The 20,037-nt window shown below is 48.4% G+C and overlaps 1 protein-coding gene across 1 annotated transcript in view; it reads right to left on the reverse strand.

Moving 5' to 3' along the window:
- Window positions 1-3,756: 3,756 nt before the first annotated feature.
- Window positions 3,757-20,037, reverse strand: part of exo1 (exonuclease 1) — a 48,686-nt gene continuing 32,405 nt past the window's right edge. The window contains exons 10-14 of the mRNA XM_028603470.1: window positions 13,699-13,885; window positions 6,971-7,445; window positions 6,717-6,806; window positions 5,422-5,618; window positions 3,757-3,997 (exon numbers count right to left, since the gene is read on the reverse strand). Of these exons, the coding sequence (XP_028459271.1) occupies window positions 3,886-3,997; window positions 5,422-5,618; window positions 6,717-6,806; window positions 6,971-7,445; window positions 13,699-13,885 (1,061 nt within the window). The 3' untranslated portion in view covers window positions 3,757-3,885. The remainder of the gene's footprint in view (window positions 3,998-5,421; window positions 5,619-6,716; window positions 6,807-6,970; window positions 7,446-13,698; window positions 13,886-20,037) is intronic.

The following is a 20,037-nucleotide window of genomic DNA, read 5'->3' on the forward strand; positions in this document are numbered from 1 at the left end:
ATGTCAACACCTTTAGGATATATAGATGTTGCATGATGACATGTGAAAAGAAGAGTTTGTTTTATACAGCTAAAAGGAGCATTAAAGTAGGCGGAGTTATTCCTAGAGCAGCTGTCACCAACCTGTGGGTCTCGACATTTGCATGACAGCGATCAAACTGTGGGTGTGCAGATGTAAAGATTCCATCAACCTCACATGGTCATAAGATAAGATTAAAAACTTTGTCTGTTCACACAGAAAATGTTCTCGTCTCATCTGCTCCAACAATCAACAGAAATGGTTCCATCCCTGTAGTCCCATGACGAAGTGTCCTTGGGCAAGACGCTGAACCCTGAGTTGCCCCCGATGCTGACCCATTGGTGTGAGTGTGTATCTGATGAGCAGGAGGCACCTTGTACGGCAGCCTCTGCCAGTGTATGAATGGTTCCTGTACTATGTAAAAGCGCTTTGAGTAGTCGTTAAGACTAGGAAAGCGCTATTGTGGTATCTGAAGATTAAATCTAAGATTAAAGTCTGTATAAAGCTCAAATGTGCGGAGAAATTATGAGCACTGTATTAGTGATGTAAGTTTAATGATTTTCCTCTCAGCAGAGTGATGTGTTGAAGAGGAAGTTCTATTTGATTCTGTGATTAGGTGGCTGAGTGAGATTAATGATTTTATGTGTAGTGTTGGAGCCCCCAAAGAGACTCTGACCTTAAAGGGACTCAGACCTTTACTTGCCAACTCACAACTGCTTACTTTATCTAACATGTTACCTAAACGTACCCCTTATAAACCATGTTCTTGCTGCAGCAAGTCAGAGTGCATATTGGCTTTGTACTCTCCGGGTTCTGCAGGACTCGTCATTGATGCTGGAAACTTGATGTAATAAAACCTTTATGATCAAGTACAGTGTCAGCAGATTCCTCTTCATACAGCATGGCTACTCAAAACACAACACTATATAAATACAGTCCATTTACTCATTTTGAATTTTAGAACATCTCAGGAGAGATCTTGCATGTTTGAGTTTAAGCCCTTCAGAGAACCAGGAAATAAACTGCTCAGATTCCAACAGTTGTGCTTCCTGAATTGAGTCAGTCAGTTTTCACCAAACAATTCAAACTTTCAATGATCGTAAAGTCCTTTTTCTGCCTCAGAGGTACACACTTTACACACTGTTTAGCCAGTTAATGTTGTATAATGATGCACCTACTGGTAATGGATTTTTAGGATTGTTTGACTTGATATTGCTGTAACAAAAAGGTGTCAATCAGAGAGGCACGTCTGGAAATATTCTCTGCTCATGTCTCATGTGTTCAAAAGGGAATGCTGTCAAACAGCATTCTCACCACACTGTTGTGCAGAGTAGACACATTAGGCACAGCCTTCTGAACACATCACCTCTACCACAGTAACAAATTACATCCGCTCAACAGAATTCTGTTCAATAGGATCAATTCCAAACATTCGGCCTCTATTACACAGCACAAGCTTTAATTTCATAAACTTTCCACAAGAAACTGGAAAATGTATCTTCATCACATCTGCCCAAACAACGACATAGAAAATGTTAAGTAAACTATCACTGGAATACATGAAATAATTACTAGTAATCAATCTACATGTTCAAGTTTCTTCATCTCTGTTACATTGCTCAAAGAAGATCCTGTGTTGTAGCCTAATTATAGATTTGTGATTGGAATACACACAAATACTGCATGTTCCCGTTTGAATGTTACGCCTGCAGTCCACCTGTGGCCTAATCACTTCTCATTATGAGCAACTATTTACAAGCCTCTTTTAATTGTAGCCGTTTCTAGGTGGAGCACAGCAAGTAGCATCTGGCCAAAATAATGTAACAGATGTATCCTAATGTTTTTTTCAACTCATCCATGAATTGTTTAACTCAGTCTTGACTAAAATAATGTTTTATGTCCTCATGATTACCATCCTGCATTTTTGTCTCATTTAAAACACCCATAAATCATGTGTTCATGCAGCATGTCACTGAAATTGTATTTTGTATTCCTTGTGATAAATTGATAAAGAGCATGGTGACAGAACATATTGTAGTTGAAAGAAAAAAATAAAATAAATACATGAGACTGGCAGTAGCTCAGTCCATAGGGAGAGGTGGGTTGGGAACCAGAGGGTTGCTGGTTCAAGTCCCCTTACGGACCAAAGAGAGATAAAAGTCACTCTGTGGGATGGCCTCTAGCTCACCCAGTGAGAGCGTTCGCCCTGTGTTGGCTGAGTCCTGCAGCGGCGCAGGGTTCAAATCTAACCTGCTGCCCTTTGCTGCGTGTCATCCCCCATCTCTCTCCCCCTTTCATATCTATCCACTGTCCAATAAAGGGAAAAGCCCCCAAAAAATAATCTTAAAAAAAAAAAGGTCACTCGGTACACATCTGTCTTCTGCTGTTACTACGGCCAGTAAAGACAACGCTCATACACAGGAAGGTCAGCCTGCTGTACTGCTCAGCTGTCGAATTCAATAACTTCACCCCTGGAACAGTTCTAGTTTAGATCACATCTTCAACAGGGGATCCGTCACCCCTGGGGCGTCTGAACTGGATCCATATCTAAATACTTCAAGTGTTGATCTGTAGATCTCCCTTTTTTTACAGGGATTGGTTGGAGAAGGGAGTCTCACTGGGGGATCTGTATCTCAGTGGCAAATAGAAATCCTTTGAGGATGTGGTACAGCAATGTGGAATCCATAGGTCTCAATTTGTTTGATATTTACAACTTCGTCCCTTATCACTGGGTACTTTTGGATCCAGTTCTTAAGCCCAGAAGGCACCAGAGTGTTTAGATAAGGGGTTGTTGAAATATGGAAAAGGTCATGAGGCTTCTGGGTATTATTCTATGCTTAAGCAGAACCTGGGCGGTGGAGCCTGGACAGCCCTCAAAAAGACATGGGAAAGGGATCTGAGTATTACACTGGATGAGTTGTGGGACAGAATCTGTAGGAATATTAAAACTATGACATGCGATGTGAGGGTGCGCCTCATTCAGTTCAAGATTATGCATCGCTTCTATTGGACTCCCTCCAGATGGTTTAGAATTGGTCTGAAAGACACACCAAATTGTTGGAAATGTAAGACAGAGGACAGCCTTCAATTACTTCACGTCCTATGGCCCTGTGGTAAGGTCCAAGAATTTTGGACTGGGATTACATGATAACCTATGTCTGATTGTAGGGACCCAGGTTCCATTCAGCCCAAGATGATTTGTTCTGAGTGATGGGTCAGTCCTAAGCGGGATGGATAGGCACATAAGAAGCGGAGTCCAGACTAGTTTAATGCTAGCCAGACAGATTGTTTTAAGAGGATGGAAGAATCCAGGAGTGGACTTGTGAGATGGCTAGTGTGGCAGCGTTTGAAAAAATGGCTTAGCCAGGTTGGAGGTCTACCCTAGAAAATGGGGAAAGGACCTGAACTTTCTGGAGGATCCTAAGAAGCTTTGTGCTGGGGAGAGACAGGTATGATGGGCTGATGTAATTTATACATATGTTTATTTGGTTGATTGTCTATTTTGTTAGTATTCTGTTAAATGGTTTTGAATTTCAGCTGAGTGAAGATACTCAACACTACACTATAGACAGAAAGCAGCCGGCTCATCCCCACATTCCTCAGCTTGCATGTGGGTAGGGCATTTTTAGTAAACACTCAAGTATGCATTCTGCATTTTTACCAGGTGACACATTTTTTGACTGCTGCGTTAAATCAACAGCAAGACGTGATGCAACCCGTTTAGTAAACTCAACCAGGTCAACGTGCATCCAAAGACAGTTGCTTTATTAAAAACTATACATTAAGAAATCATTAACATACATGGTATGTTTAAAAGCTTTGCCACCACACAGAGCGCTCAGCGCTGTGTGGAACATTTACAGCCAATCAGAAGCTGCTGATTAACTTCATGTCCGTCTGAGCTGAGCTGGCCGGCACGTTGTCTTTGACGGGAGACATGGGCTCACCTTTCTTACAGGCAGCCATCTTCTGGGGATCTCTGAAACACACAACCGGGGGGGTGTTAGAGCTGGTCCATTAGAAACTGATATGTCACTGACACCATAGCCACGATGAAACAATGGCACGTTGTTTACATGTCTATGGCCTGAAACTGTTCCTCTTTCCTTCCATGACAATGATTTTAAACTATGTGGACAATCTGGTTCCTGCTTCGGTTGGACTCAAAAACCTTCTACTGTGATGAACAAGATGCAAAATCTGGCTATTGTCCCTGACCCATGACATTTTTCCAAGAGAATATATTGAATTCAATATTTCTGCAACCAAGCCCACGTTGCTCAGATCAAATAAGTGTCTCCCCTTCCAATGAGCCATGGTCTGCAGTTACATGCTAATGCTAATCACACACACACACACACACACACACACACACACACACACACACACACACACACACACACACCCTCACACCCTCACACCCTCACACCATCCATCCATCCATCCATCTTTGTCCACTTATCCGGTGTCAGGTTGCGGGGGGAGCAGCTCCAGCAGGGGACCCCAAACTTCCCTTTCCCGAGCAACATTAACCAGCTCCGACTGGGGGATCCCGAGGCGTTCCCAGGCCAGGTTGGAGATATAATCCCTCCACCTAGTCCTGGGTCTTCCCCGAGGCCTCCTCCCAGCTGGACGTGCCTGGAACACCTCCCTAGGGAGGCGCCCAGGGGGCATCCTTACCAGATGCCCGAACCACCTCAACTGGCTCCTTTCGACGCAAAGGAGCAGCAGCTCTACTCCGAGCTCCTCACGGATGACTGAGCTTCTCACCCTATCTCTAAGGGAGACGCCAGCCACCCTCCTGAGGAAACCCATTTCGGCCGCTTGTACCCTGGATCTCGTTCTTTCGGTCATGACCCAGCCTTCATGACCATAGGTGAGGGTAGGAACGAAAACTGACCGGTAGATCGAGAGCTTTGCCTTCTGGCTCAGCTCTCTTTTCGTCACAACGGTGCGATAAATTGAATGTAATACCGCACCCGCTGCGCCGATTCTCCGACCAATCTCCCGCTCCATTGTCCCCTCACTCGCGAACACCCACACCACTCCCACAAAAATAAATCAACGGCATGTCAGTAGGTCATCTTGAATTATAATAAGTTGTTTGGTCCAGATGCTCTGCAGCTCTCTTCCAGGAGGCCAGAGGTCAAATGTATAAACATACAGACGTCTCAAACAATGCAGACTTTGCATTAAAAGTGTCATAATGACACTTATTGACAACAGTCAAACATTCATAAAGACACCTCCATGTTCATTAAAGGTGTCATGTGAGTGTTATGCACACTCCTTTACTTAATTTTTTACTATTACTTATCATTTTAGAATCATGGAAAGAAAGTGATAACATAATTTTCAAATATTCTATTAATTTACAAAGTAACCTGAGTATTTCTCTTTTACTTTTTGAAGCTGAAGTTCTTCCAGAGGCTGCTGATGGTGGCCTGGGCTCCAGGGCTGTTCTCGTTATTGGACAAAGAGGTTTTCCTTGCAGAACCTACAGACTTCCTGCTCAGTCCACTGGCCCTGGCCGGGCCCAATGTTTGCACCTTTGCTGCTGGATGCTGGCTGCTGGACTTCAGCTTTGACAGACCTGAAACCTGGATGGACAAAGACCATGTATGGGAGACAAGAATAAAAACAGAATACACACCATGTTTAATTGCTGAAAAATGTCTTGAACTTCATTTTTTAAATCACAAATTGAATAACAAAATTCAAGAGAGAGATTAATGAATGGCCATGGACCAGTCCCATGTCTGTGTGTTAAATACAGAGCTGGAGGCAGGCTGTGGCTAACCTAGCTTAGCATAAAGACTGGAAGTAAGGGAAACAACTTGCCTGGCTCTGTCCAAAGTTATAAAATACACCTAACTGTAACACCTCTACAGCTTATTAATAAAGACATTGTAACGTGCTTGTTTAATCAATAAAAATGACCGTTTGTTGTTGTTGCATGCTTGCCAAACAACAGTCTGTGCAGAGATTGTTTCAGCTTCCCAAAATGATCACAATAAAGTTGCCAGTTTTAAATTTGTGCCTGCACGGTGCACCTGGGTAGGTCACCTAGTATACGATTTAGTTGTTCTGAGTTACACTAAATAAAATACAAAGTGGTCAGTCAATCGGTGAGCTTAAGGTGTTTGTAGTTGTACTTTTTAACCTAAGACAGGATAGCGGTTTCCCCCGGTTTCCCGGTTTTTATGCTAAGCTAGGCTAACCATATCCTGACTGCAACTCTGTACTATAGCTTTGCTGAATTACTGTATATTGAGAAATTACAATGAACCTCTTCCCAGAGCGTAGTGTCCTGTGTAAGAGGAGCCTTGAATAGTTAAATGATTTCTCAGTTACATACCGGTTAAAGCTGTGGAGACTTCTTAAACCTACAAATATCAATCACTCTTTTTTACGGCTTAATGAATGACATGCTTTGGTGGTTAAGAAAACAAGTTGCATGGTAATATTTTATGGTTTATTTGCTTGACAGGGTGGAATAAGCTCATTACCAGCACATATCCCATGCTGTCAAGGAAAAGAAATTTGAGGTTTATAGCTCTATAAGGCAGGCTGACACATCCCTCCACCGACTAACAGTAAGGAAAGTCTGGGGATACTTAGAGCTTTTAAAAGAATGAATCTAAGAGGTTACTAAAAAAATCTGCATAATATTGGATGTAACTCAGGCACACACCCACCTTTGATCTCAGCATGCCAGGTTTCGTGTCTGCTTCTGTTGAGTGTGTGGGACTCTGCTCTAGCTCAGAATCTTTGCTTAAATTCATTTCCTGAGGAAGCACATGAAAGACATGTAAGACCACAAAGCCATGCTACCCAAATAACTTTGTGCACACCCACCCTGCCATGAAACTCTGATGATGTGTGAAAGCTGATCTAACCACAAGGGATGTATAAACATCAATAAAGGCAGTGGAGATTTGTATGACCTTACCGATGCAGCATCCTCCTGGTGGGAGGAAGGCTGGGACTGGGAGAAATAGGCGCTGTCCTGGGAGGGAGGGGAGTCTGGGAGGTCATTTTTTTCTTCTGGGTTAGTGCCAGTGGAGGACTGACATATGGGGGACATGTCTCCAGGGGGTCTATGGCTCTTTGTGTCCTTCTTGTACTGAAACTGCTGCAGGGCGACCAGGCCTGAAGTGGACTGAGGCATTCTCAATGGTTCAGTGGGGGTGGAGCTGCCTGACCAGTGAAACAGCCTGAGGCCCTGACTGGCTGCACTGGGAGATGTGGTGCTGGGTGATGGAGGCGGGCTGGGGGTGTCCACAGATGGAATGTCGGGACCATCGCTGTCTTTGGTCTGGGTGCTGGGAGAACTGTCCTGAGTGGGACTGGCATCCTGAAGGGAATCCTCCTGAGCAGACTCCTGAGTGCTCAGACTGGCTGCTGGACTGGAACTGCTGAAAAACCTACACATGAGAATAAACACAACCGCATCACTATACTATACAGTGGGATGCAAGATGGGGCCGCTCAAGTGGCAGTCTGTTGCAGTAGCTCGTGTAACTTCCTGTGTATTTTGTGTTTTTTGTTGTGGTTTCTTCTTTATTTTACCTCATTGTTTGAGGGATATTGCGGGGCCCTTTGTGTAAAGGAATAATAAACCATCTTGGGAAATATCCCATTTACTTTGTTTCAAAGAGTTAAACAACAAGATGGATATCAATTTCATGTCTGTGTGTTAAGTAAAGAGCTGAAGTCTATATGTGGTGTGATTAGCTTAGCCGCATCTCCGTGAACCATCACCTTATCGTGGTGGAGAGGTTTGTGTGTCTCTGTGAACCTGAGGGCTGTGTTGTCTGGAGCTTTGTGCTCCTGGTAGGGTCTCCCAAGGCAAAGTGGTCTCAGGTGAGGGGCCAGACAAAGAATGGTTCAAAAACCCCAATGAAGAAGCAAGGTAGAGATGGAGTGACCCTGCCCGGAGGAAGCCCGGGGCCCCCGTCTGGAGCCAGGCCCAGACGGCGGGCTCGCCGGGCGAGCGCCTGGTGGCGGGTTTGCCACGGAGCCGGCCGGGCACAGCCCGAACAAGCTACGTGGCTCCCATCTCTCCAGCCCATGGGCCCACCACCTGTGGGAGGAACCGTTGGGGTCGGGTGCGATGCCACATGGGTGGCAGTGAAGGTCAGGGGCCTCGACGGACCAGACCCGGGCGGCAGATGCTGGCTCTGGGGACGTGAACGTCACCTCTCTGTGGGGGAAGGAGCCGGAACTGGTGCGGGAGGTGGAGCGCCACCGGTTAGATCTGGTGGGGCTTACCTCTCACGCACAGTCTCGGTTCTGGAACCATACTCCTGGATAGGGGTTGGACTCTTTTCTTCTCCGGAGTTGCCCAGGGTGTGAGGCGCCGGGCGGGTGTGGGGATACTCACAAGCCCCGGCTGAACGCCGCTGTGTTGGAGTTTACCCGGTGGACGAGAGGGTCGCCTCCCCACGCCTGCGGGTTGTGGGGGAAAACTCTGACTGTTGTTTGTGCATATGCACCAAACAGTAGTTCGGAGTATTCGGCCTTCTTGGAGACCTTGACTGGAGTCCTGCATGGGGCTCCAGTGGGGACTCCATTGTTCTGCTGGGGGACTTCAACGCACACGTGGGCAATGATGGAGACACCTGAGAGGCGTGATTGGGAGGAACGGCCTCCTGATCTAAACCAGAGTGGTTGTTTGTTGTTGGACTTCTGTGCTAGTCATGGATTGTCTATAACTTGAACACCATGTTCGAACATAGGGATGCTCATAAGTGTACCTGGTACCAGAGCACCCCCTAGGCCAAGGTCAATGATCGATTTCATAATCGTTTCATCTGATCTGAGGCCGTATGTTTTGGACACTCGGGTGAAGAGAGGGGCAGAGCTGTCAACCGATCACCATCTGGTGGTGAGTTGGGTCAGGGGGTGGGGAAGACTCTGGACAGACCTGGTAAGCCCAAACGTAGTGCGGGTAAATTGGGAACGTCTGGAGGAGGCCCCTGTCCGACAGACTTTCAACTCACACCTCCGGGCGGAGCTTTTCAGGCATCCCTGTGGAGGCTGGGGGCATTGAACCCGAGTGGACAATGTTCAAAGTTTCCATTGCTGAAGCTGCGGCGAGGAGCTGTGGTCTTAGGATCTTAGGTGCCTCAAGGGGCGGTAACCCACGAACACCGTGGTGGACACCAGTGGTCAGGGAAGTCGTCCGACTGAAGAAGGAGTCCTTCCGGGATATGTTATCTCGGAGGACTCCGGAGGCGGTTGCAGGGTACCGAGGGGCCCGAAGGGCTGCAGCCTCTGCCGTGAAAGAGGCAAAGCAGCGGGTGTGGGAGAAGTTTGGAGAAGACATGGAGAAGGACTTTCGGTCGGCACCAAAGTGTTTCTGGAAAACTGTTCGCCACCTCAGGAGGGGGAAGCGGGAACCATCCAAGCTGTGTACAGTAAGGATGGGACACTGTTGACCTCCACTGAGGAGGTAATAGGGCGGTGGAAGGAGCACTTTGAGGAACTCCTGAATCCGACTAATCGCCCTCTATGTTAGAGGCAGAGCTGGAGGATAACGGGGATTGTCGCCGATTTCCCAGGCGGAAGTCACTGATGTAGTCAAACAACTACACAGTGGAAAAGCCCCGGGATTGATGAGATCCGTCCAGAAATGCTCAAGGCTCTGGGTGTGGAGGGGCTGTCCTGGTTGACACGCCTCTTCAACATTGCGTGGAAGTCTGGGACGGTGCCAAAGGAGTGGCAGACTGGGGTGGTGGTTCCTCTTTTTAAAAAGGGGACCAGAGGTGTGTGCCAATTATAGGGGTATCACACTTCTCAGCCTCCCTGGTAAAGTCTACTCCAAGGTGCTGGAAAGGAGGGTTCGGCCGATAGTCGAACCTCGGGTTGAGGAGGAACAATGCGGATTCCGTCCTGGTCGTGGAACAACGGACCAGCTCTTCACTCGCAAGGATCCTGGAGGGAGCCTGGGAGTATGCCCAACCGGTCTACATGTGTTTTGTGGATTTGGAGAAGGCGTATGACCGGGTCCCCGGGAGATACTGTGGGAGGTGCTGCGGGAGTATGGGGTGAGGGGGTCTCTACTCAGGGCCATCCAATCTCTGTATGACCAAAGTGAGAGCTGTGTCCGGGTTCTCGGTAGTAAGTCGGACTCGTTTCAGGTGAGGGTTGGCCTCCGCCAGGGCTGCGCTTTGTCACCAATCCTGTTTGTAATATTTATGGACAGGATATCGAGGCGTAGTCGGGTGGGGAGGGGTTGCAGTTTGGTGGGCTGGGGATCTCATCGCTGCTCTTTGCAGATGATGTGGTCCTGATGGCATCATCGGCCTGCGACCTTCAGCACTCACTGGATCGGGTTCGCAACCGAGTGTGAAGCGGTTGGGATGAGGATCAGCACCTCTAAATCGGAGGCCATGGTTCTCAGCAGGAAACCGATGGAATGCCTTCTCCAGGTAGGGAATGAGTCCTTACCCCAAGTGAAGGAGTTCAAGTACCTTGGGGTTTTGTTCGCGAGTGAGGGACAATGGAGCGGGAGATTGGTCGGAGAATCGGGCGCAGCGGGTGCGGTATTGCATTCAATCTATCGCACTGCCAGGACGAAAAGAGAGCTGAGCCAGAAGGCAAAGCTCTCGATCTACCGGTCAGTTTTCGTTCCTACCCTCACCTATGGTCATGAAGGCTGGGTCATGACCGAAAGAACGAGATCCAGGGTACAAGCGGCGAAATGGGTTTCCTCAGGAGGGTGGCTGGCGTCTCCCTTAGAGATAGGGTGAGAAGCTCAGTCATCCGTGAGGAGCTCGGAGAGCCCGCTGCTCCTTTGCGCCGAAGGAGCCAGTTGAGGTGGTTCGGGCATCTGGTAAGGATGCCCCCTGGGCGCCTCCCTAGGGAGGTGTTCCAGGCCCGTCCAGCTGGGAGGAGGCCTCGGGGAAGACCCAGGACTAGGTGGAGGGATTATATCTCCAACCTGGCCTGGGAACGCCTCGGGATCCCCCAGTCGGAGCTGGTTAATGTTGCTCGGGAAAGGGAAGTTTGGGGTCCCCTGCTGGAGCTGCTCCCCCCGCGACCCGACACCGGATAAGCGGACGAAGATGGATGGATGGATGGCATCTCGGTGCTACAGGTTTTGGGGTTTGTACCATGGTATCAAACCTGGCAACCTCACTGTGACAACAAGACTTTGGGAGTCATGTCAAGTCAATTTTAAATATATGGCCCAAGATCACAAATTTGCTTTAAAGGGGTGATAGAATGTAAAACTGATTTATAGTTGAATAACGACAGTTCGGTGGGTAAATAGGACATACATAGAAGCTCAAAATCCCATTGACACCCCTTTACTATGAAAATCTCATATTTTGAAACTGCCGCTGAAAACGGGCGAATCTCAACAAAGCTGGTTGCTTACGTAAGCATCTCAAAATCCGGAAACTTTGTCACAGCCGTGGGTGTATTAAGAGAACAGTCTCGCCCCAACATTTACATAGGCTACACAACTGACCTGAGATCAGGTAGTCTTCTTAATCTAGATCACACAGATCTCTGCTATTCCATTACAAAATTCACTTCTGAAACTTTTCTGCGAGAAATCAACTATGTAAAGCTCAAATATGGGCCGTTTTACAAAAATGGATGGCTAATTGCAAATTTTGGAGTTCAGCGGCCGGTGCTGCCTGGGTTGCTACATCGCCGCCTTGCCTGTCCTCCGTCACAGACCCCGGCCTGCTGTGAGCTCGGCCAGCGGCCCCTCAATACCCGCGCAAACTAACCCTTTTCTGGGTGACTGGACTACCACACGCCGCTGCCCTGACAGAGCTCAAGGGCCTGCAGCTCGCTGTTCTCCCTCCCCTCTTCCTGCTACCGGCTGGCCGGTGAGTGACTGAGAACGCGGTCAGCGAGCTTGTTACGCCTGCAATCTCTTACCGCAGCCCGCAGGTTCCAGTTAATCTTCTAATGGATATGTGTGTTGAGTTATTTAAACAAACGATCAGGGAAATAAACGCCTCCTCTAGCTAGCTAACTGCTCGTCCTAACAAGACGCCTCGCGTTCATAAAAAGGCCTTAAAATCAAATCGGACACAACGGTTAGCTTTTTAAGACATTGGGGTAGAGGTTATATAAGCGGCGTGACAAAATTCAAACTGTAAATATACTATAGTTATGCCGGCAGCTGGCTGCGGAGCCCCGGTAGTGCAGTATCCACAAAGGGTGACTTTGCCCTGGGTATAGAGCCCAGCAGGCTGCCGCTTTCTCGTCAGACTGTGTGGAGCTCCTAAAGTCCGACACGTCTTACCAAATTTGCAATTAGCCATCAATTTTCGTAAAACGGCCCATATTTGAGCTTTATATAGTTGATTTCTCGCATAAAAAAGTCTCAGAAGTGAATTTGGTAAGGAAACATTGCAGTGTCTGGAATATGAGATTCTGTCGCGTCTCTAATGTGTGTGTATTGGGGATTCGCTCAACCAATCAGCGTGCGTCTCTAATGGGTGTGTATGGCGATTCGCTCAACCAATCAGCATGCGTCTCTAATGTGTGCGTATGGCAATTCGCTCAACCAATCAGCGCGCAGCTCATCTAAATATTCATGAGCATACCATAATTTGAAGAAAAGCTCTTGTTACAAATAGGGCCAAAACACAGGGATGCATAAGGGCTGATAAAATATCAACCAGGCCATTTTCAGCCCAACCAATGTTACATACCCCATTAGGAGACCATAAGGAACAGTGTGAAATACCCTATATAATCATTCTATCATCCCTTTAAGGGGTCTGCTGACTGCCATTACGTTAATTATTAATGTTGGCTGCAAACCAGTTACAAGTTTATGGTTGATCATATAACAGTTTCATTTAGTTAACGCTGTGCTGGGTCTGAGAGTCTGGGGGATGTGTTGACTGACAGTAGTTCATAGGCTGGCATTAGTTGTAAACAAAGTGCACATTACATTGTTGTGCTCTATAAGTGAAAAATAGATAACAGTTATTGCTAATAATTTTAACAATATTTTCCTGATACCAATACCAATATGTGGTATGTACTGTACTGTATGTTCAAAATACAGGCAAAATACAGTTATTAACATACAAAGTAAAGCATTCCTGGTGTTTGACATATTGCAATAGCCTGTATACACTGATTACATAGCAAACAACTAATCAAAGCAGATACTGTATGATAATAGATAAAGGAGTCATAACATTTTACATCCTTTAAATTCCTTATACACTATATAGCTATGCAGTGTTGTGAGCAGCCTGGATGGAATGCAGCAGGTGTTACAACACTCATAACCACCAGAGACTTGACTGGAACTCCAGCTCAAAGACTTGACTTGGAGCTTGACCACTAGTATCTAGATGAGTTAATAAGAATATATATAATAATATGATATAATAATGCGACTATTATCGCCATCATACCCCCAACCGGCCCCGTCAGACACCGCCTACCAAGAGTCTGGGTCTACCGAGGTTTCTTCCTAAAAGGGAGTTTTTCCTTGCCACTGTCGCAATAGGCACTGCTAATGCTTGCTCTTGAAGGAATTACTGTAATTGTTGGGGCTTTGTAAATTATAGAGTGTGGTCTAGACCTACTCTATCTGTAAAGTGTCTCGAGATAACTCTGTAATGATTTGATACTATAAATAAAATTGAATTGAAGAAGAGGATCATTAGATGTGGCTGAGGATGTCACCTGCTGCATGTGGCCTGGCCGTCCTCCTCAGCTCCCTGGTTCCTCCTCTGCAGCAGCGTGGCAAAGCGGTTGTGCAGCCGGGGCTGACTGGGTAATGTTGGCTTGTCTGGATGCTGGTCTGACCTAGATCGCTTCTGACTGGAGCACAAGTACTGCTGTAGCACATCCTGGTCTGATACACTACAGTCTATGGGAGGAAAAAGAAAAGTACAGTCCATAAAAAGGCTAAACACTGCTGCTTTTATTGTTTTGCTCCATTGCTGATCTCCATCCTGCTTTTTGTAATACCCTACCTAGTATTTTGCTGTCACAGTGATTCAGTTTCCTTAAAGGATCAACTACAGTACCTGCAGGAAATTTATTTCATAAAAAAAGGAGTTCCTCTCCGTGAACCATCACCTTATCGTGGTGGAGAGGTTTGTGTGTCTCTGTGAACCTGAGGGCTGTGTTGTCTGGAGCTTTGTGCTCCTGGTAGGGTCTCCCAAGGCAAAGTGGTCTCAGGTGAGGGGCCAGACGAAGAATGGTTCAAAGACCCCAATGAAAAAGCTAAGCAGAGATGGAGTGACCCTGCCCGGAGGAAGCCCGGGGCCCCCGTCTGGAGCCAGGCCCAGGCCCACGGGCGGGCTCGGGCGAGCGCCTGGTGGCGGGTTTGCCACGGAGCCCGGCCGGGCACAGCCCGAACAAGCTACGTGGCAACTCCCTCTCCATCCCATGGGCCCACCACCTGTGGGAGGAAGTGAAGGTCAGGGGCCTCGACGGACCAGACCCGGGCGGCAGACGCTGGCTCTGGGGACGTGGAACGTCACCTCTCTGTGGGGGAAGGAGCCAGAACTGGTGCGGGAGGTGGAGCGCTACCGGTTAGATCTGGTGGGGCTTACCTCTACGCACAGTCTTGGTTCTGGAACCATACTCCTGGATAGGGGTTGGACTCTTTTCTTCTCCGGAGTTGCCCAGGGTGTGAGGCGCCGGGCGGGTGTGGGGATACTCACAAGCCCCCGGCTGAGCGCCGCTGTGTTGGAGTTTACCCCGGTGGACGAGAGGGTCGCCTCCCTACGCCTGCGGGTTGTGGGGGGGAAAACTCTGACTGTTGTTTGTGCATATGCACCAAACAGTAGTTCGGAGTATTCGGCCTTCTTGGAGACCTTGACTGGAGTCCTGCATGGGGCTCCAGTGGGGGACTCCATTGTTCTGCTGGGGACTTCAACGCACACGTGGGCAATGATGGAGACACCTGAGAGGCGTGATTGGGAGGAACGGCCTCCCTGATCTAAACCAGAGTGGTTGTTTGTTGTTGGACTTCTGTGCTAGTCATGGATTGTCTATAACGAACACCATGTTCGAACATAGGGATGCTCATAAGTGTACCTGGTACCAGAGCACCCTAGGGCGAAGGTCAATGATCGATTTCATAATCGTTTCATCTGATCTGAGGCCGTATGTTTTGGACACTCGGGTGAAGAGAGGGGCAGAGCTGTCAACCGATCACCATCTGGTGGTGAGTTGGGTCAGAGGGTGGGGGAAGACTCTGGACAGACCTGGTAAGCCCAAACGTGTAGTGCGGGTAAATTGGGAACGTCTGGAGGAGGCCCCTGTCCAACAGACTTTCAACTCACACCTCCGGCGGAGCTTTTCGTGCATCCCTGTGGAGGCTGGGGGCATTGAACCCGAGTGGACAATGTTCAAAGTTTCCATTGCTGAAGCTGCGGCAAGGAGCTGTGGTCTTAGGGTCTTGGGTGCCTCAAGGGGCGGTAACCCACGAACACCGTGGTGGACACCAGTGGTCAGGGAAGCCGTCCGACTGAAGAAGGAGTCCTTCCGGGATATGTTATCTCGGAGGACTCCGGAGGCGGTTGCAGGGTACCGAGGGGCCCGAAGGGCTGCAGCCTCTGCCGTGAAAGAGGCAAAGCAGCGGGTGTGGGAGAAGTTTGGAGAAGACATGGAGAAGGACTTTCGGTCGGCACCAAAGTGCTTCTGGAAAACTGTTCGCCACCTCAGGAGGGGGAAGCGGGGAACCATCCAAGCTGTGTACAGTAAGGATGGGACACTGTTGACCTCAACTGAGGAGGTAATAGGGCGGTGGAAGGAGTACTTTGAGGAACTCCTGAATCCGACTAATACGCCCTCTATGTTAGAGGCAGAGCTGGAGGATGATGGGGGATTGTCGTCGATTTCCCAGGCGGAAGTCACTGATGTAGTCAAACAACTACACAGTGGCAAAGCCCCGGGGATTGATGAGATCCGTCCAGAAATGCTCAAGGCTCTGGGTGTGGAGGGGCTGTCCTGGTTGACACGCCTCTTCAACATTGCGTGGAAGTCTGGGACGGTGCCAAAGGAGTGGCAGACTGGGGTGGTGGTTCCCCTTTTTAAAAAGGGGGACCAGAGGGTGTGTGCCAATTATAGGGGTATCACACTTCTCAGCCTCCCTGGTAAAGTATACTCCAAGGTGCTGGAAAGGAGGGTTCGGCCGATAGTCGAACCTCGGGTTGAGGAGGAACAATGCGGATTCCGTCCTGGTCGTGGAACAACGGACCAGCTCTTCACTCGCAAGGATCCTGGAGGGAGCCTGGGAGTATGCCCAACCGGTCTACATGTGTTTTGTGGATTTGGAGAAGGCGTATGACCGGGTCCCCCGGGAGATACTGTGGGAGGTGCTGCGGGAGTATGGGGTGAGGGGTCTCTACTCAGAGCCATCCAATCTCTGTATGACCAAAGTGAGAGCTGTGTCCGGGTTCTCGGTAGTAAGTCAGACTCGTTTCAGGTGAGGGTTGGCCTCCGCCAGGGCTGCGCTTTGTCACCAATCCTGTTTGTAATATTTATGGACAGGATATCGAGGCGTAGTCGGGGTGGGGAGGGGTTGCAGTTTGGTGGGCTGGGGATCTCATCGCTGCTCTTTGCAGATGATGTGGTCCTGATGGCATCATCGGCCTGCGACCTTCAGCACTCACTGGATCGGTTCGCAACCGAGTGTGAAGCGGTTGGGATGAGGATCAGCACCTCTAAATCTGAGGCCATGGTTCTCAGCAGGAAACCGATGGAATGCCTTCTCCAGGTAGGGAATGAGTCCTTACCCCAAGTGAAGGAGTTCAAATACCTTGGGGTTGTGTTCGCGAGTGAGGGAAAATGGAGCGGGAGATTGGTCGGAGAATCGGGCGCAGCGGGTGCGGTATTGCATTCAATCTATCGCACCGCTAGGACGAAAAGAGAGCTTAGCCAGAAGGCAAAGCTCTCGATCTACCGGTCAGTTTTCGTTCCTACCCTCACCTATGGTCATGAAGGCTGGGTCATGACCGAAAGAACGAGATCCAGGGTACAAGCGGCGAAATGGGTTTCCTCAGGAGGGTGGCTGGCATCTCCCTTAGAGATAGGGTGAGAAGCTCAGTCATCCGTGAGGAGCTCGGAGTAGAGCCGCTGCTCCTTTGCGTCGAAAGGAGCCAGTTGAGGTGGTTCGGGCATCTGGTAAGGATGCCCCCTGGGCGCCTCCCTAGGGAGGTGTTCCAGGCACGTCCAGCTGGGAGGAGGCCTCGGGGAAGACCCAGGACTAGGTGGAGGGATTATATCTCCAACCTGGCCTGGGAACGCCTCGGGATCCCCCAGTCGGAGCTGGTTAATGTTGCTCGGGAAAGGGAAGTTTGGGGTCCCCTGCTGGAGCTGCTCCCCCCGCGACCCGACACCGGATAAGCGGACGAAGATGGAAAAAAAGGAGTTGGTTGGGTGAACCCGTAGCGAGCAAAAACGTAACACCAATCCTTTATCAGCACACACTAAAAGGTAGAAAAAGTTTTATCCTTGCAAACTACATTTTAGTTTATTTTTATATATTTTTATTAATTTTTCAATTCAAACTATATAATATACACATACACAACTAGGGCTGGGCACCGAACATCGATACTTTTATGGCACTGAAAAATGATTTATCTTCAGATCCTCCAGCCAAGGCCTACTCCACGTCCCACGGTCCCGGCTTAAGCAAAAAGGTGACCGAGCCTTTTTTGTTGCTGGCCCTCAGCTGTGGAACTGACTGCCACCTGACATCAGAAATGCCCCTTCAATTGTGATATTCAAGGCCAGGCTCAAAACTCACCTTTTTACATTAGGGTTAGGGTTAGTATTATGTTTGTAATTGTTTGTCTTTTGAGGTCGTTTTAGCCTAAATCACTGATTTGTAAGTGTATTTTATTTTATTACCCTGTGGCTTATGCGCTATGCACAGTAGTTTGGTCAGTGTGAGCTGTTTTTAAATGTGCTATAAAAATAAACTTTACTTAACGTGCGCATAGGTGCGGACGGAGTAAACCACGTGGGCTCTGCAGTTTTGGTGAAGTCACAGTGAGTCACGGCGATGCCGATAAAGTGGTTTCAAGTGTGGTTACAGTTTTTCAAAACTTCACGCAGACACCATTCACTGTGATGTTAATGGAGAGCTGAAAGCAGTCGCCATGCTGTTGTTACACTTCATCTGAGACAAGCAGGCACAACAGTGGTTTCTGTGCCATTACATGTTTACATTACATTACATGTCATTTAGCTGACGCTTTTATCCAAAGCAACTTACAATTAAGTGCATTCAACTGAGAAGGTCCAAACTCTAGACAACAAGTAGTAAGTGCAAGTACATTAGCTTTAAAAAAGCAAAGCTACAAAGAAACGTATAAAAAAAGTGCAGGTTCAAGAGTTTTATATATATATATATATATATATATATATATATATTATCCGAGGTGTAGTCGGAAGAAATGTGTTTTTAGCCTTGGCGGAAGATGGGTAGGCTTTCAGCCATCCTGATGTCGATGGGGAGCTCGTTCCACCATTTAGGAGCCAGGACAGTGAACAGTCTGGATCTGGTTGAGTGATTAGTTCTCCCTCGCTGTGAGGGGGCAGCAAGCAGTTTGGCTGATGCAGAGCGAAGGGAGCGGGTTGGGGTATATGGTTTGACCATGTCCTGGATGTAAGCTGGGGCTGATCCGTTCGTGGCCCTGTATGTAAGTACTAGTGTCTTGAAGCGGATGCGGGCAGCCACTGGTAACCAGTGAAGAGAGCGGAGGAGCGGTGTAGTGTGAGAGAACTTTAGGAGGTTGAAGACAAGTCGAGCTGCTGCTTTCTGAATGAGCTGCAGGGGTCGGATGGCACATGCAGGCAGGCCAATCAGGAGGGAGTTGCAGTAGTCTAGACGTGAGATGACTAGAGCCTGAACAAGAACCTGAGCCGCCTTCTGCGTTAGAAGGGGACGTATCCTTCTGATGTTATGCAGCATGTATCTGCACGATCGGGTGGTTGCAGCAATGTTGGCAGTGAAGGAGAGTTGGTCGTCAAGTGTCACACCCAGGTTTCTAGCAGTCTGGGTGGGGACTACCATAGAGTTGTCGATTGTTAGTCAGGTCCTGGGTAGGAGAGCCCTTCCCTGGAAAGAAAAGGAGCTCAGTCTTGTCGAGGTTGAGTTTCAGATGGTTAGTGGACATCCAAGAAGAGATGTCAGTCAGACAGGCCGAGATACGTGCTGTTACTTGAGTGTCAGACTCAGGAAAGGAAAGAATTAGTTGGGTGTCATCAGCGTAGCTGTGATAAGAAAAGCCGTGCGACTGAATGACAGACCCGAGGGAGTTGGTATGCAGAGAGAAGAGGAGGGGGCCCAGGACTGATCCCTGAGGAACCCCAGTTTTGAGTGGGCAAGGCTCTGAGCTAGATCCTCTCCCAAGTTACCCGGTAGGTTCGGTCTGACAGGTAAGATGTGAGCAATGAGAGCGCAGAGCCTGATACACCCAGATTCTGGAGTGTCGAAATGAGGATCTGGTGGTTCACAGTGTCAAAGGCAGCAGAAAGGTCCAGAAGGATGATGATGGAAGAGAGAGAAGTTGTTTTAGCGATGTGAAGCTGCTCAGTGACAGCAAGGAGGGCGGTTTCTGTTGAGTGACCAGCCTTGAAGCCAGACTGGTGGGGATCGAGAAGGTTGTTCTGGTGGAGATAGGTTGAGAGTTGATTGTAAATGGCACGCTCAAGAGTTTTAGATAGAAAGGGAAGAAGGGAGACGGGTCTACAGTTATTTACCTCAGACGAGTCGAGTGTTGGTTTTTTGAGTAGTGGGATCACTCTTGCCTCTTTGAGGGCAGTGGGGAAACAGCCAGTTGACAAGGAGATGTTAATGAGATGGGTGAGGAAAGGAAGAAGGTCAGGGGCAATGGACTGGAGAAGGTGAGAAGGGATAGGATCCAGGGGGCAGGTGGTTGGGCGGGCAGAGGTAATCAAAGTAAGAATTTGATTTGGAGATAGAGGGGTGAAAGAGGAAAGAGTACTAGATGTGATGGATGGTAAGGTGATTTCAGAAGGTGTGGTGGAGAATGA

Source organism: Perca flavescens, chromosome 17, assembly GCF_004354835.1.
Source record: "Perca flavescens isolate YP-PL-M2 chromosome 17, PFLA_1.0, whole genome shotgun sequence".
NCBI classification, from domain to species: domain Eukaryota; kingdom Metazoa; phylum Chordata; class Actinopteri; order Perciformes; family Percidae; genus Perca; species Perca flavescens.